At 47.9% G+C, this 24,192-nt stretch overlaps 1 protein-coding gene across 24 annotated transcripts in view; it reads left to right on the plus strand.

Annotated features, from left to right (window-relative positions):
* Agap1 (ArfGAP with GTPase domain, ankyrin repeat and PH domain 1) overlaps positions 1-24,192 on the plus strand; it is a 435,489-nt gene that overhangs the window by 259,002 nt on the left and 152,295 nt on the right. For all 24 annotated transcript variants that reach the window (XM_063267308.1, NM_001401593.1, NM_001108230.2 and 21 more), the window contains one exon: positions 9,457-9,561. In XM_063267308.1, the coding sequence (XP_063123378.1) occupies positions 9,457-9,561 (105 nt within the window). The remainder of the gene's footprint in view (positions 1-9,456; positions 9,562-24,192) is intronic.

Consider the following 24,192-nt stretch of genomic DNA (forward strand, 5'->3'; position numbering starts at 1 on the left):
TGTTAGGATGGCTGTGTCGGGGGCTGGAGAGATGCTTCCGTGGTTAAGAGCACTTGTTGCTCTTACAGAGGACCCAAATTGAGCTTCCCACCTCCACATGGTAGCTCACAATAATGCCCAGTTCTTGGGGGGGGGGGGGGGACACGTGCCGGGACAGTGCCCTCCTCTGACTTCTGGGTGCTGTAGGCACATACATTGTACACATACACCTGCAAGCAACACACCAGCAGCCATCAGATCAGCCCTGGCCACTTCTGAGTGCGACAAGAGGGAGAATTTATCACAGAGCCCTTAAATTTCTTACTGTGCAAACAGATGAAGGCCACGAAAGCCTTAGAGTTGGGTCAGTCATAAGTACTCAGTAATGCTCAGGAATGATTGATTGGCGGGGTGGGAGGTGGGGGGTTCCTATGCCCCCTGAGGCCTGCACAGAGGGGCAGTACCTTCCTTTCCTAGGCCTTGAAGTCCAGGCCTCTTCTTAGAAGCGTACGAACTGTCACATGCATGAGGCAGCTATACACATTGAGGAGGTGGAATAGGGTGGACCATTTGTGCTTTGGATGCAGGGGACATGTTAGACACATTAAAACACTGCACTCCTGGCTCAGGCCCTGTGCCAGCCAGGCTTCTGGTAATGGAATTCCAAACACCTAACCCCTGTCTCAGGTTTTTACACCCAGTTGTAACACCATTTACTATGATTTGTATAAGTGTCCCCCAAGTCCCATGTTTAGAAGGCTTGGTCACCCACACGTGCCACTGTAGGGAGATGGAGGAACAGCGAAAACAGGGGGTCCATTTAGAGAAAATTGGGTCATTGGGTGTGTGTCCTGCAGGGAGATAGTCAGCCACCCCATCTGTCTGCTTCCTTGTTACCCTGGTGAGGTGACCAGGCCACTGTGAACTCTCATCATGATGAGCTCTAATGCTGGAGGCTCAGAGCAACGAAGCTGAGAGACCCTGGAATGAAGCTCATCCAACTAGAGCCCGAAATAAACCTTTCCTCCCAAACTGGTCCTCTTGGGGATTCCGCGTCACAGTGATAGCCAGCTGACTGACAATGTTTCAGGGAACTCTTAATTAGAATGAGAACATCTATTGTAAATCCAGCGGTTCAGTGATTGGCAGCCAGGTCTTTGGGATGTCAGCTCAAGTAGCTTACTTTTCTCTGAGATGTTGTAGAAAATCACAGAAGCCTTTAGCTCCTGTAATGAGAATCTTCTCCAGTAGTTCAGACATGACACTGGCTTGCTTTAGAACCACACAGAACTCAAACCATACTCTTTGTTTGTTTGGGTTTTAATTATCTCTGAGAGGTTTTTCATCGTGCGCCCTCAGGGACTCACTCTGGTCACCTTGACACGTCAGCCTCCTGGGCTGCGGGCTCTACAGTGAGTACATCTAATAAACTTCCCTTGGCTTTGGATAAGTGGGGACCGCCCACATTCCTGGCAAACTATTACCTTTTACACTTGATTAAGGGGAAGAAAAAACCATCAGCGCATACTCAGAGACACGTTTTTTGGTCCCTGCTAAATCTCATGGGGGGTTTTCTTAAACCAGACACATGGCTGCACGGCCCAGATGTGTGTTGAACCAGGTAATGGTCAGGCTGCCTGGAAGGAAGGGACATGGGCTGGCTGAGCTGGCTGATCATCCGGTCTTTACGTGGGTGGCCATGTTTCAGCTGGTGTTCTACTGCTCTGGTGGAACCTAGCCATCAACTGTTCCCTATTTGTCACAGCAAACCTTGTCTGAGTGGAGACCAGCGCCATCCAGCCCCTGAGACTCAAAGGCTGATTTGACTGGGAAAGACCCCCAGACTCTAATGCAGTCAATAAATCTTTGTTGGTAAATAATTGCTATCGAGCAGAGTTTTAATATAAATTTATGAGTGGTGTTTTATCACAGCTTGGGGCTGCAGCAAGCAGTGAGTGATGGATTTCAGATCTCACTTACATTCATTACATTAACTTAGTAAGTTATTTAAAGCTTGTACACTTAACATTGCTTTTGGCTTTCAATGACCTCTTGGGAGTAGAAGCACACGCATGGCGAATAAAGAGATTGCAGTGTGGTAGGCTGCCCTGCTTTTTGCTGCTGTGTGTAGGTATGGAGGACACCTGAGCAAAAAGGGAGACATCCCTCTCTTCCTGGGGCCCTGATATTTTTGGTTGTAGATCATTTGAGTCACAGTCTTGGCAATGAATCAGTGAATCAGATGTAGCAATTAGATCAACACCGGCCACTTGCAGGGAATACTGCTAGCTGTCACAAAAGCCTTTACATTTCTTAAACAAGCACAGAAGCTGCAGGACACTTGGTCTCCTGGGGAAGTGGTTCCCAGGGAAGTCACAAAGCCTCCAGGCCGTAAGCAGAAGCCCAAATGCCTGATTCTGTCACCAACTGGTGTTTTGGCTATCCAGTGCAGTGTAACTGAACCAAATCCTGGTGATTTAAAACAACAGCAGCTTGTTGGGGATTTAGCTCAGTGGTAGAGCGCTTGCCTAGCAAGCGCAAGGCCCTGGGTTCGGTCCCCAGCTCCGAAAAAAAAAAAAAAGAAAAAAAAAAACCAAAAAACAAAAAACAGCGGCTTATTTATCAGACTGTTGGGGTTCTGGGGGCAGGAGCTCTTCTGTGCACTACGCGTGCCTCTGGGGCTGGAGGGGGCAGAGGCCAGCAAGACAGTAATACAGCCATCCCTCAGGTACCTAGTGTTCCCCTCGGGCAGTCTCAGGGCGTCCCCTTCCCACTGCCTGTAGCAGGACAATCTTGACTTCCCAAGGGGCACTGAAGCCAGATCTGACTGGCTCTGTCAAGCTGAGAACAGAACAAGTACAATTGATCCCCACAGTACTAGTTAAATTGAACCAGGGGCCATCTGGGTACGAACACCACCAGGGCTGGGTTTTCACAGGTCTTCTCTGAAGTCTTGGTGGCTTCAGTGTACCCTCCCACAGCCCATCCCAGGATCCCCAGAGTCTCAAGTCTTTGGAGCTTCAGTCTGGAAGTGCATGATGTGGTCCCCTGCATGGGCACACCTGGATGAAGTCCTTCCACCAGTTCTCACTGTCTGAGGCAGGAGATTCAGGAGATGAACTGGATTGCACCCACATACCGTGTAGCAGTGACTCAGTGACAGATTAGAGCAGATCCCTACATTGTAAAAGGTTGGAGAGGAGCCAGACACAGGTGGCAGTAGCTGGTGCATGGGAGTCATAAAGTTCAGCCAGATACCTGTTCCTAATGTACCCTGCCTGGGCGCAGGGAGTCCTGGGTCCTTGTTTCTTCTCTCTTTTTCAAGAAATGATCTGTGTTAGCTGATGTGTGGCCACCTCGTCCTGCTTCCTTCCTGATGTGCCTAGAGTCGGGGCCCAGGGAGCAGGCTTCATTCTGAACCTTCTAGCATTTTAGTTAAAGATTGTATGGTCTTAAAAAAAAAAAAAAAGTAAAGACAAAAAGCTCTTGTTGGCCTTTGTTGTATGAAGGCATAGTCCATTCTATGGCATAGAAACCTGTCCACCATCCCTAGCCCCAACTCTATACAAAAGGCAGCTGGCATGCTGTTGAAATTTTTCCCAAGGTCTGAAAAAAGGATCAGACTGCCACACCTTGCATAAGACACACGTTCGTTCCTGGTTTTACCTGCCATTGTTGTCTGCATTTAATCTAAGCTCTAAGGCCAGGTCTTCCTCTAGGGGTTCCCACTGGTAGGAGAAGCTGTCACCAGACACTATTTTGTGACAGGGGGTGTTTAGACTTGGAACTATCTTCTATACCTCTGCTTGGAAACTCCCTTGGCCCCCTTTTCTCCCTATAGTTGGGACCAGTAGTCCTTTCAGAATTCAGTGTGAAATCTGCCGTGTGCACAGGTCCTTGATGGAATCTTACATGGCCTTTGGGTTGTGTGGGTGTGGTGAAGTTTCTGCCTGCCTGTGGCCTGACCCCCTTGCCCAGACTCAGGGGACACTGCGTCTTTTTCCACAAAGCTCCACTAACGTTCCTGAGTCCCGCTGGCTTCCTGACTGACTATGTCCACACCAAGGCATGCCAATTTGCATTATCCATCCTGGAATGGACTGGTCAAGAGAACAGTCATTTTGTCATCTCTTGTGACACCAGAGCTGAGGACAAAGAAGAATCGCACAGAGTTCTACAAAGCTAGAACTGCCCAGTCTTTTTTTTTTTTAAAGACTTACTATTCTTTTCAAATCATGTTTATGTATATATGGGTATATGCACGTGAGTGCAAGTTCTGACAGAAGCCAGAAGAGGAAGTCAGATCCTCCAAAACTGGAAGTACAGATGACTGAGCCGCCCCACGTGGGTGCTGGGAACTAAACTCGAGTCCTCTGGAAGGTACACAATTGATCTTAACTGCTGAGCCACCTCTCCGGTCCCCTTACCAGCTTCAACTGTACCTGGGTTGACTTGAGTCACTGGGATGATGGAGTTACACAGTGCATGGTGCTCTCGAGCTCTCTACAGGCAGATGCTTGCACACTCTGGCCTTCTGTGTAGACTAGCGATTGCACATGCGGGGAGCAAACTAGTTCATCCTGGGAACCCTGTATGTATGTCCTGAAACTTAGGATATCCAAATGAATGGTGAAAGAAAGTGTTCTCAAATGGATGTCCATGCTGGCCGGCAAGAGCCCTCTAAAACGAGGATCGTCTTCACGTGTACCAGATTGTCGTCTGAGAGATGGACAAAGGATGCATCTTGACGTTCTGCCATGCAGTTTTGCCCTAGGTTACAGCCACTCAAAGAGACTTAGAATCATAAGTGCCGTTTGCACGCGCTGATGGGAGCCGCCCGCCTGTGTCTAGACAGCCAGGAGCCTTCCGGCCTCTGTCATCTCCTGTCTGGCAGGACTCTGGCTTTGTGTCCTCTGAAAGTTTAAAACGAACTGTTTATATGGCTTGGTTGTCAGAGATGGGAGAGTTCAGGCTGGCAGATCATGGAATGCTAGGCCTACCACGGGCCCTGTCCACCCGGGGACTCCCTGGCCACTCCATGTCCTCGCAGAGCTTATAGGACCATAAGCAGACATACCCACCTAGCACGTACAGAGCTTTATGGTTTCACTTCTAGCTCTTTAGACCGAAACAGTGATTACCATTCTGGGTGAACTCGAGAAGGAAGAAAAAAAGACATGTTTTAACCCTGTAATGCCCGGGCATCATCAACTGGGGTTCATCGATGACTCTGATTTGAGCCCATCAGATGAGCATGGCCTTAAAAGGTGGAAACAGTTTAGGGGAACAACTGTTGTTGACATGGACCCAAAAAGGACGTTAAGACGTTGAAACCTGGATCTTTGCAAGAGAACCCTGGGACCGGCCATATTCTTGGTCATGCACAAGATGAAAGGAGCCTCCTCTTCCATCCCCCTCTCTGTGTGGCTGTGTTCTCTTTGTTTTAGGTCTTGCCTCACACTACCATGAACCTGCCCTGCTTCTGTGTCTGCAGGCCAGAAAGTGGTCACCATATGCATTTCATATTTTAGAATCTCCGGGCCTGGTAATACTCACACCACCAATGGCTTGTGTTTGTGAGACCTTTGAGTAACAGCACCGTGTGGGGCTGAGATGTGGCCACAGGGTTGACCAGTCAATGCTGGCTGTCAGGCTGAGGCCGTCTGGGGCTGTGTGCTATAGAGACCTGTTCTATCAAGGAAGCTGCTGCTGTGTGTTGGAACGTGACTCTGTGTGTTGTCTGCAGTTCTCGTGCAGCCTATGGCCCAGCATTAAATTGCCTGTCTCTTGACACTCCTGCACTATGTTATCTCTCTGGTCCTTCCATATTTGCTTTTAGGCGCTAAGAAACCAGTATCTGGTAAAGCCAGGACTCTTGTCTGGAGGTCTCAAACAGAAAGCCCTCCTGCAGGCATCCTCCGGACAGGATAAACTGATACGTGTTCTGTGCAAAAACATCTCCTGAGATGTTGCCAGTGTTTTCAGCTAAGCTTTCTGAAGCAAGTCCGGCGTTTCATATACTGAGGAGACAACTGCACAGGACAGGGCTTGCCTGCCCTCTGCTTCTCTGCTGCACCCGGACAGCAGAGGCATCTGACATGCCGGAGATTCCCTATGCCATGTGACTCCTTCAGCCCTGTCCACTTTATCCCTGGCATTTGCTTATAGGAAGATTCATTCTCATCATGCACACATTTTCTTCCTGCCTGAGAAATATTCAGATGTTTCCTGCCTGCTGTCAGGGTAGCCACCAGAACCCCATCCTCTGGAGCCAGACGCAGTACAGTTTAAGGAATGTTTTTGCATTTTCTTCAGCCAGTAGAGTGGTGACCCTGCTCGCGCTCTCTCTCTCTCTCTCTCTCTCTCTCTCTCTCTCTCTCTCTCTCTCTCTCTCTCTCTCTGAGTGCATGATTTTTTTTATAAGTTGTTTGTTTACTTTTTGTTTTGTTTGCTTTTAAGACAGTTGTAGTATTTAGCCCTGATTATCCTAGAACTCACTATGTAAGCCAGGCTGGCTTTGAACTCAGAGACATCTGGCTTCCTCTCCTGCCCTATTGGGATTAAAGGCATGCACCACGGTGCCCAGCTTGAATATATCATGTTCTGTAGAAATTTGTCAGTCAAGCAGCGTCTCCAGGCCGACCTGAAAAGAAAGACCATACAGTCCTTTTCCTTAGCTAAGCTGAGCATCTCAGGAACTGTGGAGAGTGTGATCTTACAGTCATGTGATCTTACTTTGCTCCAGAGGGAATCCCTGTCACAGGTGCCCACTGAGGCTGCCAGGCACCAGCCATCGCATTTGTGCTTTGGAAGGGTGAGCTGGTGGTGGGTCCCAGACTGTGGGTGTTGGCTCAGGCAATGGCTGAAACACTCAGAGTTTCTGTTGTGAGAGCAGCTTTGGTCACTGCAGCTGAAAATTAGGGAATGGTGGGAGTGGGAGGCCCGCCCCTTCACAGGGTTAGGCGGGCTTTGCCCTTGTCTACAGGGAGGAACCCTGTGTCCTTGCCTTTGCTGCCTCTGTCCTATGGTTGATGCGAACAAAAGAGAGTGAGCAGGTCAATGCTCAAGGAAGCCAGCTACAAGGCCAGTGTTTAGGCCATGGAAGGAGAAGACCTTTATGGCCCTGCTGGCCACAGGCAGGACGTGTGAACAGAAAAGTTGAGGCTCTCGGTCTCTCCTGTAACCTTGAAGGGCAGAGGTAGAAGGAGATATTATTAAGTCAGTGGGGGCCAAGGTAGGCAGGCGAGCGGCAGAAAGAGGTGGCCCTTGAGTCTGTCTTCTTCAGGCCCACCTCCTCCTACAGTGCTGAGCTAATACAACGGTGTCAGGCAGCAGTGTCTTCTAAGGAGCAGGATAATTTATTCACGAGCATCAACATTCATGTGTTCCGTCCTCGTGACATCATTTTCCTAGCAGCAAAATTGATCAGCGTGGAGCCAGCAAGGTTCAGCAAGTAAAGACATCTGCCGCTAAGTCTGCTAACCTGAGTTCAATCCCTGACTCCGCGTGGTAAATGCAGAGAGCTGATCCTTGCAGAGTGTTTGCTGACCCAGCTCCTGCACACACAGTGGCACACAAATAATAAATAAATGAATGTTAAACCAAAAAAAAAAAAAAAAAAAAAAAACCCCAGTCTTTTTAAAAATAGATCACTTCCTTTAGTTCACCAGATAACTGTGAGGTCTTCTCCACATGCCTCCAGCCTGGTCAGTTTCTCCTCTTTTTCTCTGTAGCCTTCACTAGGGAAAGGATAATTAGAAGCATAGGGCTGGCTCATGAAAGTGCCCACAAGCCTCCCAAAGGAGTTGTGTTAGACATCTGCAGGCGCTTGCCTGAGCAGTAAGGGACACACACGGCCTTCTGAAGCCTGCCGTAGCAGCCCTAATCTTCCAGTGACATTGCACTGACCCCCCAGCCCTTTGTATTGTTGAAATTCCATCTGAAGTGGATGATGGGAAAATGGGAGCCCACGGAAGAACTTGGATGTGGCCTTGTGTTCTGGGTTAAGAGCAGGAGTTGCCCTTGCGGCAGGAGTGTGAGGGCTTAGAGGATGTTGGTTTAGTATTGTGTCCCTGGAAGTGACTTACTGTGTCCCGTCCATTTGTACCACACAGGGGAACTTGTGTTGCTCTAGGTTTTCAGCATAAACATTTTCCCCTGGGTTACTTTTTGCCACGTGCTTTCTTTACATGATGAGATCTTGCAGAGCCATGGCCTTCCAGAGGTCCATTTGTAGGTGGTTCAGATAGCCCAGTAACAGATCCCAGATCCCCAGGCTAGGGTTAGAAGCTTGTTTATGATATGAGTAAACCGAGCAGTATCCTCGCCATGTTGGTAATTGACTCCTGTGCAGGCTGCCCCGTCCTGGGCTGAGAGTTCGTGGGGAAGAACAGGATGAGGAAGGCAGTGGAGACTGTCATACTTAGCTAGTGTTAGGCACGTGCCTTCTCAGCCACCGTTGTAACTACGGCAGTTTACTGATGGACAAGAGACTTCCTCTCTGCACATGCACAGAATTAGAGTGTACAGGAGTGAGCAAGCCTGACAGGGAAACTGCAGCTGAGAAGAAGGGGAGCCCAAGGCCGGAGTGTTGGCCTGACCCCCACTCAGGATTGCTCCTCCATTGTCCTCACCCAGGAAAGCTGGTGAGCAGGTGCAGGATGTGCTGAGAGTTGGCACTTAGACCAGGCACACATCCGCAGCGGCCATCCAGGGAAGGCTAGGCCACATGTGAGTTCCAAAATATGTTAGTTTCGAATTCTGAAAGCTTTCCCAGAAATCTTAATGGGGCTTCATTAAAAATCGATCGAGGTGAATTACACACTGCTCACCCACCCAGTGTTGTTACTAAAGTTTGCAAATGGAATTTCAGTTTGAATAAATTAAAATTCTGTAAAGAAATTGTAACGTGAAATCATAGTGTTTATAAAATTATGGTAAAATGATCACTGCTGCCTTTTTATCAGAGAAGACAATTTAGGTTCTGTGTTAAAATATTACTCCTGGGGCAGGGATAGGATGGGCTGGGGCTGGGGCAGGGGCTGGGCCTCGGCTGGACCTGGGCTGGGCCTGGTAGAGCATTTTCCTTGAATGTGCAAGGCCCTGGGTTTACTTCCCAGTGCCACAAAGACCAACAAGTAAAGAATAAAAACACTTTTCCCTTAGGCATTTCCCACTCGCCATGACTCCACTGTGAGTCGGCTCTGTGGGCCGTCTGATGGGCAGCCATGATGTCCACTGCAACTGTTGACCAACAGCGGACTGAGAGAGCCTATCACAAAGTTCACATTTCAAATATCATCTATAATGTTGAATATGAAAGAGAAAAAAAAAAAACCCAAACTAAATCTAAAAGCAAGGATAATGTTCTGTAGAATTTAAAATCCACAAGAAAGTTTACATTGTTCTGAATCCTTTTGTCTTGTACGCCTTTCTCCACTTACACAGAACCGTCATCTGTGTCCTCTTCCCCCACAGGGCATGCTCCTGAAAAGAAGTGGCAAGTCACTAAACAAAGAGTGGAAAAAGAAGTACGTCACCCTATGCGACAATGGTGTGCTGACCTACCACCCCAGTTTACATGTAAGTACGTGGGATAGAGGTGGTCAGGAAGACAAGGTGGTAGAAGAGGACAGTGGTATTGAACCCCTGAGAGTGTAGATAAGGCAGCCAGTCCCTCAGACTCCCGTCCCCTTCATCTCTCTGTTAATCTATTAATCTATTTAATTAATCTGTTAATCTTTCTGGGCTATAGTGGACTACAGTACACATTGCTTATGAAATAGCATCTTAAATGAGAATGGTGGGGGTAAGCCAAGAGAGTATCTGTGAAAGCCTGAACTACCTCAGGCTCAGCCCTGAACACCTGAGAGCAGAGCCAGGCCTGATGACATTCACCAGGGTTTTCATGCTGGGAAGGTGGGAAAGTGTTCTAAGCCTGCGTTGCCCCCATGGCTTCTTCTGAAAGTGGACTCAGACTTACTCTGGCAGGCATCCAGTCACTCTGTTCACAGTGAGCACTTTTAAGGTAGGACTCTGTTTTGGTGCCGTGAACTGCACAGGCTGAGAATTAGTCATTGGGTTTTGCCACCCTATCGAGCTGTTATGGATTTAAAACGTGAAATGCTTTAAAAGTTACAATTGTTAACAAAAAAGTTTAAAATAAGCATGCTGAGTGGAAGTTGAAAATGTTCCCTGCTGTGTGTGCGGGGAGTGCAGACCTAGGTGCCGCTGCACCTGTGGGCTTGGTGCTTTCACAGACAGCACATCTTGTGGCCCGCTCACCTCTCCAGTGATAGGTCACATGCGTTTCTCCATGAAAGCAAATACGGGGCAGCGTTTCCGTGTTTATAGAGTGTTCCACTGTACCACTGCTGCATTGAGTGGTTCAGCAATATCTCAAACACAATAAAAAAATGGGCGATGAATGAATGGATAGGTTTGACCTCCCTCCCCCACTGTTATACAAGTAAGTCTGAATGGGCTCTCTCCTGATATCTCTTTGGTCCTTACCTGTTTCTTTAAGGTAGACTACCAGTAATCAGTTTGACATGATATGATATGATTTGATATGATTTGATATGATTGATATGATATTACTGGCGTGAGCATACATATCAGCTTCCTGGGGCCCGTATGCACATTTATCTCCCCAAAAAGCCTTTTGGAAGAGGCCTTTCCCCCGCACACTCAAGAACAGTCACCTTTTTAGAATGTCTTTTTACCCCAATATTGTCTTGTGTGTTGTTACTGCTATGACTCTTTCTCCCCTTGACTCGGAGCAGTAACCAGAGCCACACGAGAGACCACCTGCTTCAGTCCCTATCCCTGACTGACTTGCAGTGCTAACAGGGTGCCTGCCATGCCCAACCGTAATCCGTAGGCACTGTCTAGCTTACAGTGGTCCTTGCAGGATGTTTTGACTGGACGTCGGCGTGAAACCATTCCAACACAACCACCCTGCTGTTTTCAGTTCCACACTCAGCCGAGCTGTGAAGGTGGTCAGCATGTGACTGTAAAGCACAGACCCTGTTGTAGAGGAGTTTGCCCAAGTGCCGGCTGAGGCAAGTCCTGCGTAGGATCAGATGGGTTGGGCTCAGCTGGACATCCCATATGGTGTTTTCAGTATGGCTGGGTATATTGGTTATTGACCCCATCCTAAGGGGGTGTGTGTGTGGGGGGGGTGTGTGTGTAGAAGATACATATCTACATGTATTCATAGGTTCCAGTATATTCTAAGGTGCAGTTGTTGTATTCATGTGTGATGAATTCTTTGTTGGATGAGGAACCTCTTTGTGTGGCTCTGTCTCAAGCTCGTCTTGGGAATAGATTTGGTTCTCCAGGCGGCCTCGATGGCGGAAGGATGGGGTGTCTGATCCTGAAGACCCACCGGTAACAGGGCCCATTCCTTTTCCAGAGCTGTCGTCCTGAGCACTGTGTTTCCCCAACTCTTCCCCCCACAGCTTCCATCCCTGAGCACACAGAGATGAGCCTTCCCAGACCCTTCCTACCCTGCATCAGCCCAGTCTACAAGGAAGGGTGCTCAGCCTTGGGTCTTGTTCTTCCTTAGATCCTGTCAGAGCAAAGGCCTCTCGTCACTAGCTCTGGTGCTTCGTGTGCATTAGAGAGCAAAGCTGGAACGTGGCAAACAGTAATAGATAAAATTTGGCTGGTGGCTCACCTTCTCTCTGCCCTACATTTAGCCCAGGCTATACCATATCACCTGTGTCTCCATGGAATATCCAGAAGGAAACTACTCAGTTTCCTGTTTCTGTTGGGGAGCCTGGTGGTTGTCTCCAGGAGAACACTCTTGCCCAGTGGTACCTTAGCCATAGCCCATTCTGCTACCTCTTCTAGTTTCTCCCAAGGCTTGGATGGTGCAGGCCCTGGTCCCCCTTGCTTTGTATGTGGAGGGGAGACGGTAGAGGCATGGAAGAATCACATAATGACAGCCTTCTGCTCTGTGCTTCCTAAAATACCGGTGGTTCCCAGTCTGATGCCCACCATAGTCACAGGGCCCCATGGGGCTCCAGATGGTGAAGCCAGAGGCTGTCTTGGGCAAGTGTCTCAGTTCAGCATCAGGCCAGTGCTGGGCTGGGCTGGGCTGGGTAGAAGTTGGAAGATGACACTGGCGTTTAGACCCTACACTAGCCATAATTGTTCTGCACTGTGTCATTGAGTGTGGCCGGCAGCTGTCTTTCCTGGAAGGAAGTTTGGAGATAAAGCCCTCAGGGTGGCTTCCAACCCTTTGGAGTGTGGGGCCCAGAAATTTCCACCAAACTGAAATCAAAGCTAATGCAGCCAGATACCCAAGGAGAAGCCCACTAGAGACAAACGCTTCTGAGGGGACCACTTAGTTACGTGTTGGGCCTAAAACTGGGCTCCCCAAAACCCACTCAGTTTCTTCCTCTTTCCTCCTCAGCTGATGCTGAGTGAATGAACCCGAGAACCAGGTTAGGTAACAGGAAGCAAGCCCAACTGAAGTTAGAATGAATGTCTTCACAGTGAACAAGCTGTCCTGGGCAAAGGGAGGGAAGTTATAAAGCAGTGTGGGCTGTCTGCTGCCCTGGTCCAGGACTGACCAGCCAAGTCCACCAATTACCTCTACTTTTTTTTTTTTTTTTTTTTTTTTTACTTCAGGCTTTTAAACACAACTGAAGCAACCAAGAGTGAGCCTGGTGGCTCTGTGAAACCTGCCTTGAATTGTTGACTCAATGGCTTGCTCTTTTGTGATTTCTCTTTCCAAATTATTAATAATAATAATATCATCATCTACTTGGCTGGGCATGGCTTACCTTTAAGAGCACTGGCTGTTATTCCAGAAGATCTTAGCTCAAAACCATCTCTAATTAAAGATTTAAGGGAGCCAACACCTTCTTCTGGCCTCCTTGGGTATATGGTACACAGACACATATGCAGGCAAAACACTTATAAACATGAAATAAAATCATAATTTAAAAAAAAAAAAACTTAGATCTCTCGTCTCCAAGAACTCCAAGGCTCAAAGCATTTATCTGTCCTGAGGAGAAGATGTATATGAGGCTCTCCTGGATTTAAGGCTCATTGCTGGATCCTGATGGGATGGGTGCAGGGCAATGTGTTGTGAGACCCTTAGGTTCCCTCTCTGTGGACTTAACTGTGAGCCGTAGGGAGCACGGTGATGGAAAATGGAGGGATAATGAGAAAGAACCTTTGCCCCGGGGCTCTGCGTCGCAGCAGGCCACCTATTCATCTTGTGTGGCTGTCGGGGGAACAGCCACTTGCTTGGCTGACAGTCCTCTCTTGGAGTGGGCTCTGTGTAGTAGACTTCCTAAGTAGGGCTGTAAGAGTGAGCCCTGTAAACCAAGGACATGACATTGGGGGACCCTGTGTGAGAATGCATACCACAGTCAGGGCCAGCTCTGCCTTCCTTGCAAGGCCCTGGCAGCTATCCCTAGCCCTCCCTGTGCATCAGGCCAGCCTGTCTGTGGATTGCTTTCTCCTCCTCACTGGTACCCTCTTGAAACCAGATCAGCCCTTTTTTACTTTCCTGATATCCAAAATTGGAACCAGGCTCTCAGAGGGATACCTTTTACTCTATAGATTCATTAGAGATTAGGTAGCTGAGACCATGCTTTAGCAAGAGGTGGTCACATGTACTGTGAACCTTCATTTCGGTGCTTTTCTGAGTCAATAATCAGAAATTGTCATCAGAATGCAGATTTTTAATAGCTCCAGATTTCACAGGCAGACAGGAGGCCGAGTGAGTGGTACACCAGGGAGGGATCTGAGATGATTCCTAACTAGGTCTTCTGAAAGACATCGTCCCTGGGGAAGCAGTTCATGTCACAGCACCCCCTGCAGGTACAGCACACTGGCCCTTTTTATCACAGGGAGATTTGAGGCCAGAGGAGGCAGAATCTCTGGTCATGCCTCCTCACTACATCCCACATCTGCCAGCATGGACCTCCCAGAGAACATGCAGTTACACTCAGAGCCCTTGGGTAGCTGTTCCAGCACCATGCAGAAATCAGAACAGCTTCCGTCTGCCTCAGCAAGATCCTAGGTTCAGAAGACCTTACTCTTGTTCCCACTCAGAAAGCCTTGTATCTTGGACAGGAGCAGAGTCAGTGACTCATGTTGGTGACACACTGCTTCAGTTTGCATCACTTATGTTATAAATGGTGGGTTGTTTTGGTCTTTGGTATTTGTTGTCATTTGTTTGTTACCCCATCTTGCTTCTTCATGAGTAAGTGCCATGGCTCTGCACCATTCGCCACCATCTCCCCAGCCTGTGCTTTACACAAGCACTGCTCATTGCCTAGGGGCCCAGTGTGGCTCAGACTGGATATCAGGGTTATATGACTTTGAAGGGCCCCTGACCCAAGATGGCCTGGGTTCCCGACCTCACCATTTGGATCATTGACCACAACATGTGCGCACAGGTGATCATAATTGAGTCACTTGGTGGGGTGGGAAGAGCAGGAGCGTGTGTGTGTGTGTTTGACGTGCACTTGTGTTCATATCCATGTTGCGGTATGTGTGGAGGTCAGAGGTTAGCCTCGAGTGAGTACACACACACACACACACACACACACAGTCTCGCCATCTGAAAATACTAGTACAGTACAAAGAGTTAGGGTGCTGTAGTTATAACACGGAAGACCCAAGGTTGTGCTCTTGCTGCCAGCAATCAGTATTGTTCTGGCCTGGGACACCTCTTTTGGGACAGGAAGAGGCTTCTGAATGACAGACCACACCACAACTGATCCTACTTTTGAGTATCTGAGGATGGCAGAAAACAAAAAGAGCATATGGCTTTTCTGGGCCTTAAGAAAGCATCCTTAGGGGCAGGGCTTCCGCCATGTTGGGATGAAGGCTCATCTTTGGGCTTGTTCTCCCTGAAATGAATGCTGTCAAACATCCTGAAGACGCCTGACTGGCTGTGGGCCCATGATGGCTGTCATATCAAGGTCCTTGACATATGAATGTTGTCACTGCGGGTGGCCTTTGATGCTCTGCTGGGTGTCCCCAACTCTGCATGGGTGTCCATGTTGGAGGTGTAGTCTGCAGCCCTGGGACTGTACTGGGTAGAGATGGAGCTTCTAAGGAATGGGGTCTAATTTACAAAACAAGAAAAGCTAGGTCATTTGGGGGCAGGTCCCTGAAGGGGACATTGGGCCCAGCATCTTTCTGAAGCTCTCTCTGCTTCCGAACACTATACAGTGACCATTCCCCTTCTACATGGTCCCACCATGGTGTGCAGCCATGACTCAGGGCCGGAGTGAAGTTGTGAGGCAGACAACCCTCTTCTTAGATCAGAAGTCACTTGAAGGCCCCATTTCTGGCTGGTTTCCTTAGAGCAACAGCACCCTGATGTAAGCTATCTGCAGCCTGCCACCTCTCAAGAGAAAAGCATCGTTTCTGTGTTGGCTTTTTCTCTCACCATGAGAGTCTCGTCTATTTATTCTTTCCCTCTGCTTCAGATATCACAGCACCATATCAGCTCTCCGCTGCCGTGAGGGCGGCATCCTGGTGGGTGGGTAAAGATATAGAGTGGATGGAGTAGGCGTAGTGAGAGGTGGGTTTGTGGAATGGACAGATGGATAGAGGGACAGTAAATGGGAAGGGAGATGGTTTGGTGGTGGGAGTTGGACGGGTAGGCTAAGGGAGCAGGTGTGGGTGGGGAGTGAGGAAGAATGGGTGGATGCATGCCTGTGGGTGGATGAGGGGGCAAGAGTAAGAGGGCAACTCTGTGCCACTTCACCTGCCTTTAAATCCAGGGCTAGAGTTCCTGAAGTCATAGGGAAGAGTTCACTCAGTGGTGCTTTTAAAGCCACAACCCTGTACAGACTCTGTTCTGTGGGGAACGGATGTGATGGATGTGATCAATGGAGAGGAGCTGGAGGGTGCCTCACTTTGCTCTTTAATTGTAGTAAAATACACTCAACAAATTTGCCATCCTGACCAGACAAGGCACTCACTGGTAAACTGCTCAGCTAGGTGGCATATCTAAGTCTCAACTGTGCCTGGTATCAACAAGAAGAGAAAAGGTGCCTCAGCATGTGGAGTATTTCACAAGGCTGTGCTGCTTATCCCTAGAACTTCAAAAGGAAGTTTTGAATGGAAGTTCAGCCTCTATTCAGCTCAACTTCCCCAGCCTTCCTCTTAGATTCTCCTGCTTTCTGTCCCCACCCTTGACTACTCTGGGGCCTCACGGATGGAGACCTGTGGCATGGTGATACTCTGAAGGGCCATAATTGTTGCAGTGAGGTGCAGTGCCTCACCGGTAAAGTGCCTGACTGACTGGCATGTCCAAGTCTCAAGTCAGTGTCCAGTATCAACAAGAAGGGAAAAGGTGCCTCAGCATGTGGAGTCTGATGGATGCTCTGTGACAGGGACATAGCATAGGGCATTCGTGAATTCTTGATCTAAGGAACCTGAGGGTGTGAGGCCGTAGTGGGGGAGCGTGGAAATACTCCTTGGAGCTGGAGACCCAGGTTTTGTCATACACGTGATTAGAATCTCTGTCGAAGCTTCATTCTGCCCAAAGAATTTAAGCTACCCAGGTCTGGGACAGCATTTCAGATCTAAAAATAGGAGTGAGGCTGAGGAGAAGGTACACTTTGTATTTTGTGTGCAGTGTGAGGACCTGAATTTGCATCCTCAGAAGTCACAGAAGGCCAGGTGCAGTGGGCCACATCTGTAATCCAGAGCTGCTTCCGTATGATGGAGGCAGAAATGGGAGATTCTCCGAAGCTCTTGAGCAACTAACCTGGTGTAATGCCATCAAGAAAAGGAGGAGACTTTCTCAAGGTGAAAGATCAGGAGTACTCACTCGAGGCTAACCTCTGACCTCCACACATACCGCAACATGGATCTGAACACAAGTGCACATCAAACACACACCAGATTCTATAAATACAAGTGGTCAAAATGTGCGCTCACTCGTTTGCAGCTGTCTTGATGTTGGTGAAGGGTGGTTACCTTGAGGGAGGAAGACCGCGCAGTCACAGATGTTTGAGAGCCCAGCTGAGCTCTTTCCCGAGGACGGAAACAGTCTTCTTGCTTGTTTTAGTGAAATGGAGGGGCGTGTGTGTGTGTGTGTGTGTGTGTGTGTGTGTGTGTGTGTGTGTGTGTAAGAGAGAGCATGTGTGGAAACACAGACTCTCCACTCTGTGGCTCCCGGTCTTTTAAGTTTCTAGAAGAAACATTGATACACCAAATGACAGCTCACATAGTGGTGGCTATCCTTCGTATCCAATTTGTATCATTTTGCACCCCCCCTTTGGGGGCCCTTTTAGTGTTACAAATTGTGGCCAGAAATTCCCCCAGAAAGGCAGATAAATCAAAACCCTATGTTTTCCTGTGGTGACAGTCACCACCGAGGTCTCAGTGGGAGAGGATGGCCGAGGGGGGTAGCAAATGCTCTCCCTCTTCCTCTGAAAGATTGAATTTCATTATTCTGTTTTATAAATATTTTCTTGTATGGCTCATAACCTGATTGCCCGCTCGTTGCTAGGGTCTCGCAAGGTAGGGCAGGGTGGCGCTGGCGAGGCCCTTCTCTTCTGCTCAGGTGTGCCCGTGGCCCCGAAAGGAAACCAATCAAGGTGCGATTTATGTTCATTAAGTGCTTGTCAAAACTGAAGAATTTTCCAATCAAGAGCAATCTAGCTGCAGCCCCCTCGGTGGCTGGGAGGGCTGCCTCCGTGCCGGCTACTCGTCTGTTAACAACTCTAGGCTAAGAAACCGCTGATGATTACATTAGGCTAAGCTGCGGAATAAATGAACCGCGTCTTATTTAGGTGCCACTAGCTTCAGAGCCTCCTGCCCCGCAGGGCACTTGAGAGCGTTTTATGGCTTTAAAATTAGTGTAGCTTCCCGTTTGCTGCAGGGTGCAGCCTGTTATGCCTCTGAACTCAATAAGCAAAGGGAAGGGGGCCTTTTGTTTTTCCCCCTTAGTTTTGTGGGGGGTTTCTGCCCTTGCATTTTAGCAGGTTTTACTTTGCATCTTTTCCAGACAGCATTTTGCAATAAAAATGTCTGACTTGCCAGATACATGCCTCCCCCACCAAAAAGAGGAGGGGAGAAAAAGTAGGAAATGTCAGCATTTCAAGGGATTTTTTTCCCCTTATACTGTAAAATGAAAAATGGATTCACAGTCACCCCTAATGGCTTCTCATGTCGGAACTGCTATCTAAGGTAGGGAGGTAGGGAAGAACACCTTTAGCCCGAGAAAGCTGTATAAAGCGGGAGAGGGAGAACCAGTGGGCAGAAATAGTGAGGGCCTTTATTTATAAGAGCTGGGCCACTTTCTTAAGCCTTTTGTGTATTACCTTAGCTTAAACCTCACAGCAGTCATCCCACCAGGCAGGAAGGCTGTGGATGCATAGACCAGGATGCAGAAGCCACCAGCCCACATTCAGAGTAAATGAGAAAGTGGTGGCGGTCCCTAACAGTCTCTCAGACTACTTGGTGGAGGCCTGTCCTCTCATCTAGAGAAGCTGTGTCATCTTCTGACCTCAGTGTGGGAGAGAAGATCATGGAAATCGTGAGTCACCGCCCCCATGCAAGTTGGATCTGCCCACGGTGCTGTCAACCACCCCTCCACACAGGAGGGAAATCGAGAGCAGCTGAGAAAGTGGCTCACAGAAAGCTCTGACAGCAGGAGACTTCTAAGCAGGCCAATGTGGACTCTTAAAAATTAGAAGTACTTAAAATTTGTGGTGCCTCCAGTGGGACCCTTGAGTGCCCCCTTAGGTCATGTAACAGAGGTAAAGGCAAGCCACCCTCCGAGGTAAGAGCCTGCTGCCCCCAAGTCAGTTCTGCCTTAGTGTGTCTCTTCTAGTCGGTTTGTTCACTAACACTCTGAAGACTTAAAGACAGACATCCGGGCTGGCCAGCACCATTGTGCTGAACATTTCTGCAGAGCAGATGCTAATGGCCGGCGACCCCACCAGTATTTAAGTACTAAAGCACTCCACCAGCACTGCCCTGTCCACACATTTTGCTGTAGTGAGACGTGCCCTGCCCTCAGAGATGCCTGCAGCTCCTCAAGTGACAGACAGTCTTTCACGTAGCGGAAGCATTCGTCCGGCACCCGCTAACTTTGAGCACGCATGGGTTACAACTGGGTAATGTTCAATTGAACCTAAAATGAGAAGACTCTTCCTTGCAGCGTGACACTCAGTAGAGTAAGTCAATCAAGACAGATACAATCAAGGGGCCAAAGGTATATTCATAATTCACTGTGGGATTTTCTACTATTTAGATTTATATTACAATAACGTATCCCCCTGGGCTGAGGTTGGAATTTCGCCCACTATGGTTGGATGCTGGTTGCAATGGTGAAGAGAACGGAGAGATTCACCCTGCCGACGTGCGAGAGTGAGCCCCCCCTTGCCCTTGTACCAGTGTAGGGGAAGTATGCTGCCACTGAACCCCAGCCAGGTCCCATCAGCTACCAGGACTGGCGTAATTACCCAGACCGGCCAGGCATTCACCGGGGCGAACAATCTCCTAACTGATTCCTCATCCTCAGCCACTGTGAGACTCTTATTTGGTGGCTGCCTTGTTCCCTCAGTGGCCCAGGGTCAGGTGCATATGCACTGAGAAGTATCCTCCTTCAAGAAGGCTCTTGTAAAAGCAGAGTGCTGGAATTCTGTCTTGGGAAACAAAATGATTCCTCATAGAGATTTTGCGGCTTTGAAGCTGCCTCCTACCTTGCTATTGTGGCTGGGACCCTTTGGAGAGAAGGAGAAATCGTGGTCTTTGAGTTCCGTGATCTGAAAGGATGTGGCCTGAAGACTCGGTAGTCCCGGAGCATTTCCGAGGTATTTTTAGGTGCTCGCCTCCCATCTGCCCGTGACTATGCATGAGGCTATTGTTTACCATCCATACGTGTGCGACTCTCATGTGTGCTTGATCTCCATGAATGGCTGGTGCTAGATCTGTCTTTATGGATTAGTTTCCTTTGAAAAATATATTAAATGGAGTTTGGGAATAGCAGTGTATCTAACAATGGCTTCTCTTACATACACTTTTTGTGTGAGATTTTTTTTTTAAACAAGTTAATGAACTACGGCTTCCTTTTTGAACCAGGACATTTTCAAAGTACAGTGAAAATAAGAAATGGGTCTTTTTTTTTTTTTTCTCATGTCAAGCATTCAGACAAAAGTTTTAAATGTTCAAGTTCATTTAGAATAAGGACCCACACATTTTCTGTTCAGGTAGATAATAGTATTATGAAAATATATTTTACGAACCAGAGAGATATCTCAGTAAGTAAAGGTGCTTGTCACCAAGCCTGACTCCCTGAGTTCAATCCCTGAAAGTCAGAGACTACAAAAGGAGACTACAGAAGGTGTCGGCTAGCCACGTTTGCCTCCTCCCATAGATAAATAAAGGAAGAGTAGTTTCCAGAAGAAAGCCATGAAGTAGCAATGTTCTTTTCCATTATTCCAAACCTTTTTAAGACCTGACAATTCTTGTTCAAGGTATAAGGCATCGACTCACGTAGTCTTAGCAGAAGAGGGAGACGTATGTTCAGTTCCGGTTCAGCTTGTCCTGAGTATTCTCTTTGATGGTACACCAAAGCACAGTGTGTACATCCTAGAACTCAGGAATGAGCCCATGAATGACTGTACCATGAATGACTGTTTTGTGTGTTTTATCCACATATGCCTAGCCACATGCACCCATGTGCATCATGCAGCAACCATTTCAGTACAGTGATGTTTCTGAAGTGAAGTTTGCAGATTCCCAAAAGGTGACGCTTCCCTTCTCTCCATAATATCCAGGTACTGAGTTAAAACTGTCACCAGCCTTTTCAGAACATGTTCAATGTTTGAAAGGTGCCAATCTTGTGGCGAGAGAGAAATAAGGGTTTAAATTTTTCATTTCTTGCAAGGGAGCTCAAACTCTTTCATTAGTCGCTAATACTGTCAGCTATTTTCTGTGAAGGACTCGTTTTATTTATTTTTTCAAGAGAATACCCTTAATTTCCTAAGAGATAACCATAGCCTTTGTGTGACAGCCCTTCTGTTAAATGAAAAAACATTGCTTCACTTTAAAAAAAAAAAAAAAAAAAAAGGCTAGTTTATCTGGCAATTCCAAAAGGCACCCAGTCACGGTCAGACCCACAGAAGGCCTTTCTGGTTGAAATTCAGAAAATAAAAGTAGCTTTTTGTCCTAGGTAAATTGCCCTGTCACTCTTGCAACATTAGAACAAAATTTCCATACAATTAAAAAGCAAATTACCTCGGAGAGCCCTTCTGAACTGCTCCTTGACTTTTGGATCCCCTAACAGGCATGGAGGATCACACTTTGAAGATTGCTAAGCTAAATTACAGAAAGAGGATGGTTTGGTTATATTGGCTGTGCCCTTAAGTAAAGCTAGTGAGTAGCCGCTCACCAGGTGGGGCCTTCTGCTGGACCCAAGTTCAGTTATCCTCTGACCTATACAGCACAGAGAGACAGAGACAGACAGAGAGACAGAGAGAAGTACATAAAGATAGTAAGTGTAATTTAAAAAGAAAACAAATTTCAACAGTCTGTAAAAGTTATCTGAAACAGTGTTTATATTGTAGCAAAGTGTCAGCTTTCTCAACACATTGTATACTTAGAGCCCAGAGCATATTGGGAAAATCTAACTACAGCAGAGGCTTACTTTGTCTGCCATTTGTCTTTAAGCGTTGTAATTCTTTTAAAAATTTTCTGTTTAAACCAAGTGGCATTGGTTGATTGTCTTGACTGGACTGCAGCAAAGAGCTGCCATGGTGTCCCCAGGCCTTGCATTTGTGGTAGATGTAGTTTGGGGGTACAGATCATAGTTTGAGCATTTCACTTTGGCTTCAAGATCATGTTAACTGCTTTGGCTAACCCCGTGACTGCATCAGCCAGCCATCCTTCACAGACATCTGAAAGTAACCTCCAGACGCAAGGCAGCAAGAATCGATCTGCTAAGAATATTTTTAGGGACTATTGATGGATTGCTGTATTTTGTGCTTAACTCAAGTGCCAAATGCCCCAGAGGTGACGAAGATGAACTTCCCCTTTACCGAAGACCGTCCAGGCTATCACGCACACAGAATGCTCGGGGATGGCTTGGATTGCTTTTGAGGTTCTTGGGGGAAATTTTCTTGACAGCCTCGTAACTGTCTGCTGATGGGAATTGTGCAGCACTCGGTCTGCAGCAGCCAAATGTTACCCAGCTGATCTCCTTCCAATCCAGGGACACCTAACTGTGAAGTGTGAGTCCACATTGTATAGCAGCCAAACAGTGAATTCTCAATATCTGGAATGATCTGGAACACGGAGGCGCTAATGGCCCCTCGTCTTTCTCCTAAGGCCACCATACAGAAGGCAAGAGCCACGTTAAACTGTGCTTCTGTCAGCAAGCTGAAAGCTCTGGGTCTCTGACGTGGTTCTCAATTGCGAGCAGGTCTCTCTCATTGCACCTCATTTGCATCTGGGACATCAATTAGCATGTTTGTTGAGGCTAATTGAATGAAACTCAATCATAGCTCTTAATTGCTTGACTATGTGAAAAGAAATCACATTAATGCAGCTAATTAAGTGTACGGCAATAGATGCAACGTAATTAGGAGCAAAATGTAAAAAACAGGGGAAGGCAAAGGTGCAGGCGCGGGCGCAGGGGGACAGCAAGCATGGCTGCCGAGCTGTTGGCGCGTTCAGGAACGGGTCCCTTTGCTCTGGTGCCGGCCTGGAAAAAAGAATCCACATGATAAGCGTGGACAAGTTGAGGAGAAAAATGCAAATAGGTTTGCAATTACTACTTTTTCAAGCTGTTGAGGGGCGGGAGATGGCACCTCTGGGGGGCCTGGCTCTTGAGTGGGCCCCAGGGACTTGTTAAGTGCTGTTTAAAAGTACTTGGCTTTGAATTACCCTCATGCCTTGTTAAAGGTTTTTTCCCCTCTTTTATCTTCGATCAGCATTTTCTGCAGCTAACATGGAGAAGGGTAGCTGAGTGGTATTTGCATATCAAAATAAGCTTGCTGTCTTTATTTCACCCAGCGAGGTCCCTGCCTCACACCCACCCGTGATCCGCACATCCTGTCTGCTTCTGAAGACAGCACATTGTTTAGTGATCCCAGCTTTAATTCCTCAAGTACCAAGCCAGGCAGAGATGAAAGGCAGAGATGTTCTTGCAGAAGCAGGAACCCTTGGGAGAAGAAGCGAGGCAGCATGGAATACAGGAGTGACTGTTCTGGGTTCCGCTGGTTGGCTGGTTGGTTGGTTGGTTGCTGGTTGGTTGGTTGGTTGGTTGGTTGCTGGTTGGTTGGCTGGTTGGTTGGCTGGTTGGTTGGTTGGTTGGCTGGTTGGCTGGTTGGCTGGTTGGCTGGTTGGTTGGCTGGTTGGTTGGCTGGTTGGTTGGCTGGTTGGTTGGCTGGTTGGTTGGTTGGTTGGTTGGCTGGTTGGTTGGTTGGTTGGCTGGTTGGCTGGTTGGTTGGTTGGTTGGTTGGTTGGTTGGTTGGTTGGTTGGTGTGTATGTGCGTGCACACAAACCTGCAGAGGCTAGAGGTCAAAGTCGGGTGTCTCCTTCACTTTTTTCCCCACGTGGAACATAATCGTGGCTGGGCAGCTAACCCAAAGATCCTCCTGCTTTCCTCCTCCCTGGCAGCGAGATCATAGGCAGACATGCTGCAGGCCACCAACCGAGCCACCCTCGCAGCCCCTCTGATACTCAAGTTTCTTCCAGCCAGTTCTGAGGCTGCAGCGTCTAACGGGGGAGGGGATTGGGGGGGGGGATAGATCGGCCAGCCCATGCTGGGCTCAAGACAAATGTCTTCCCTCGTCGTGTTCAGATCTAGAAAGCAGACTGTACATTTCTACAATAATTTTAAATAAAATATCCTGGTTATTGTATGTTAAAACATGCCTATTAAAAGAGCCCACGCTGGGGCTTAGTCACTCTCTGATTAGCCTCATTTTGGAACTCATAAGCAATAAATGCTCAATTACACTCCTGTTATTGTATTTTAATTTGTCAAGAATAGGCATTAAAGGAGAAAGTTACAGCAAGTTGGTGTTTTAGAGGAGTAACTGCGTAAGAAGGAATTCTCTGTTTGCCAGCACAACTCTGGAAGCTTGGGCTTGTGTGGTGGGTGTTCATGGCAGGCCTAGAGACGAGAAGAACAGCCTTTTTTTCTGAAGACCTGCTCTAGCTGGAGTCCCTTTCTTCCCTAAGAGACACGAGTTTCGCTTGCTGTCTGC

The sequence above is a fragment of the Rattus norvegicus genome, chromosome 9 (assembly GCF_036323735.1).
Source record: "Rattus norvegicus strain BN/NHsdMcwi chromosome 9, GRCr8, whole genome shotgun sequence".
NCBI classification, from domain to species: Eukaryota; Metazoa; Chordata; class Mammalia; order Rodentia; family Muridae; genus Rattus; species Rattus norvegicus.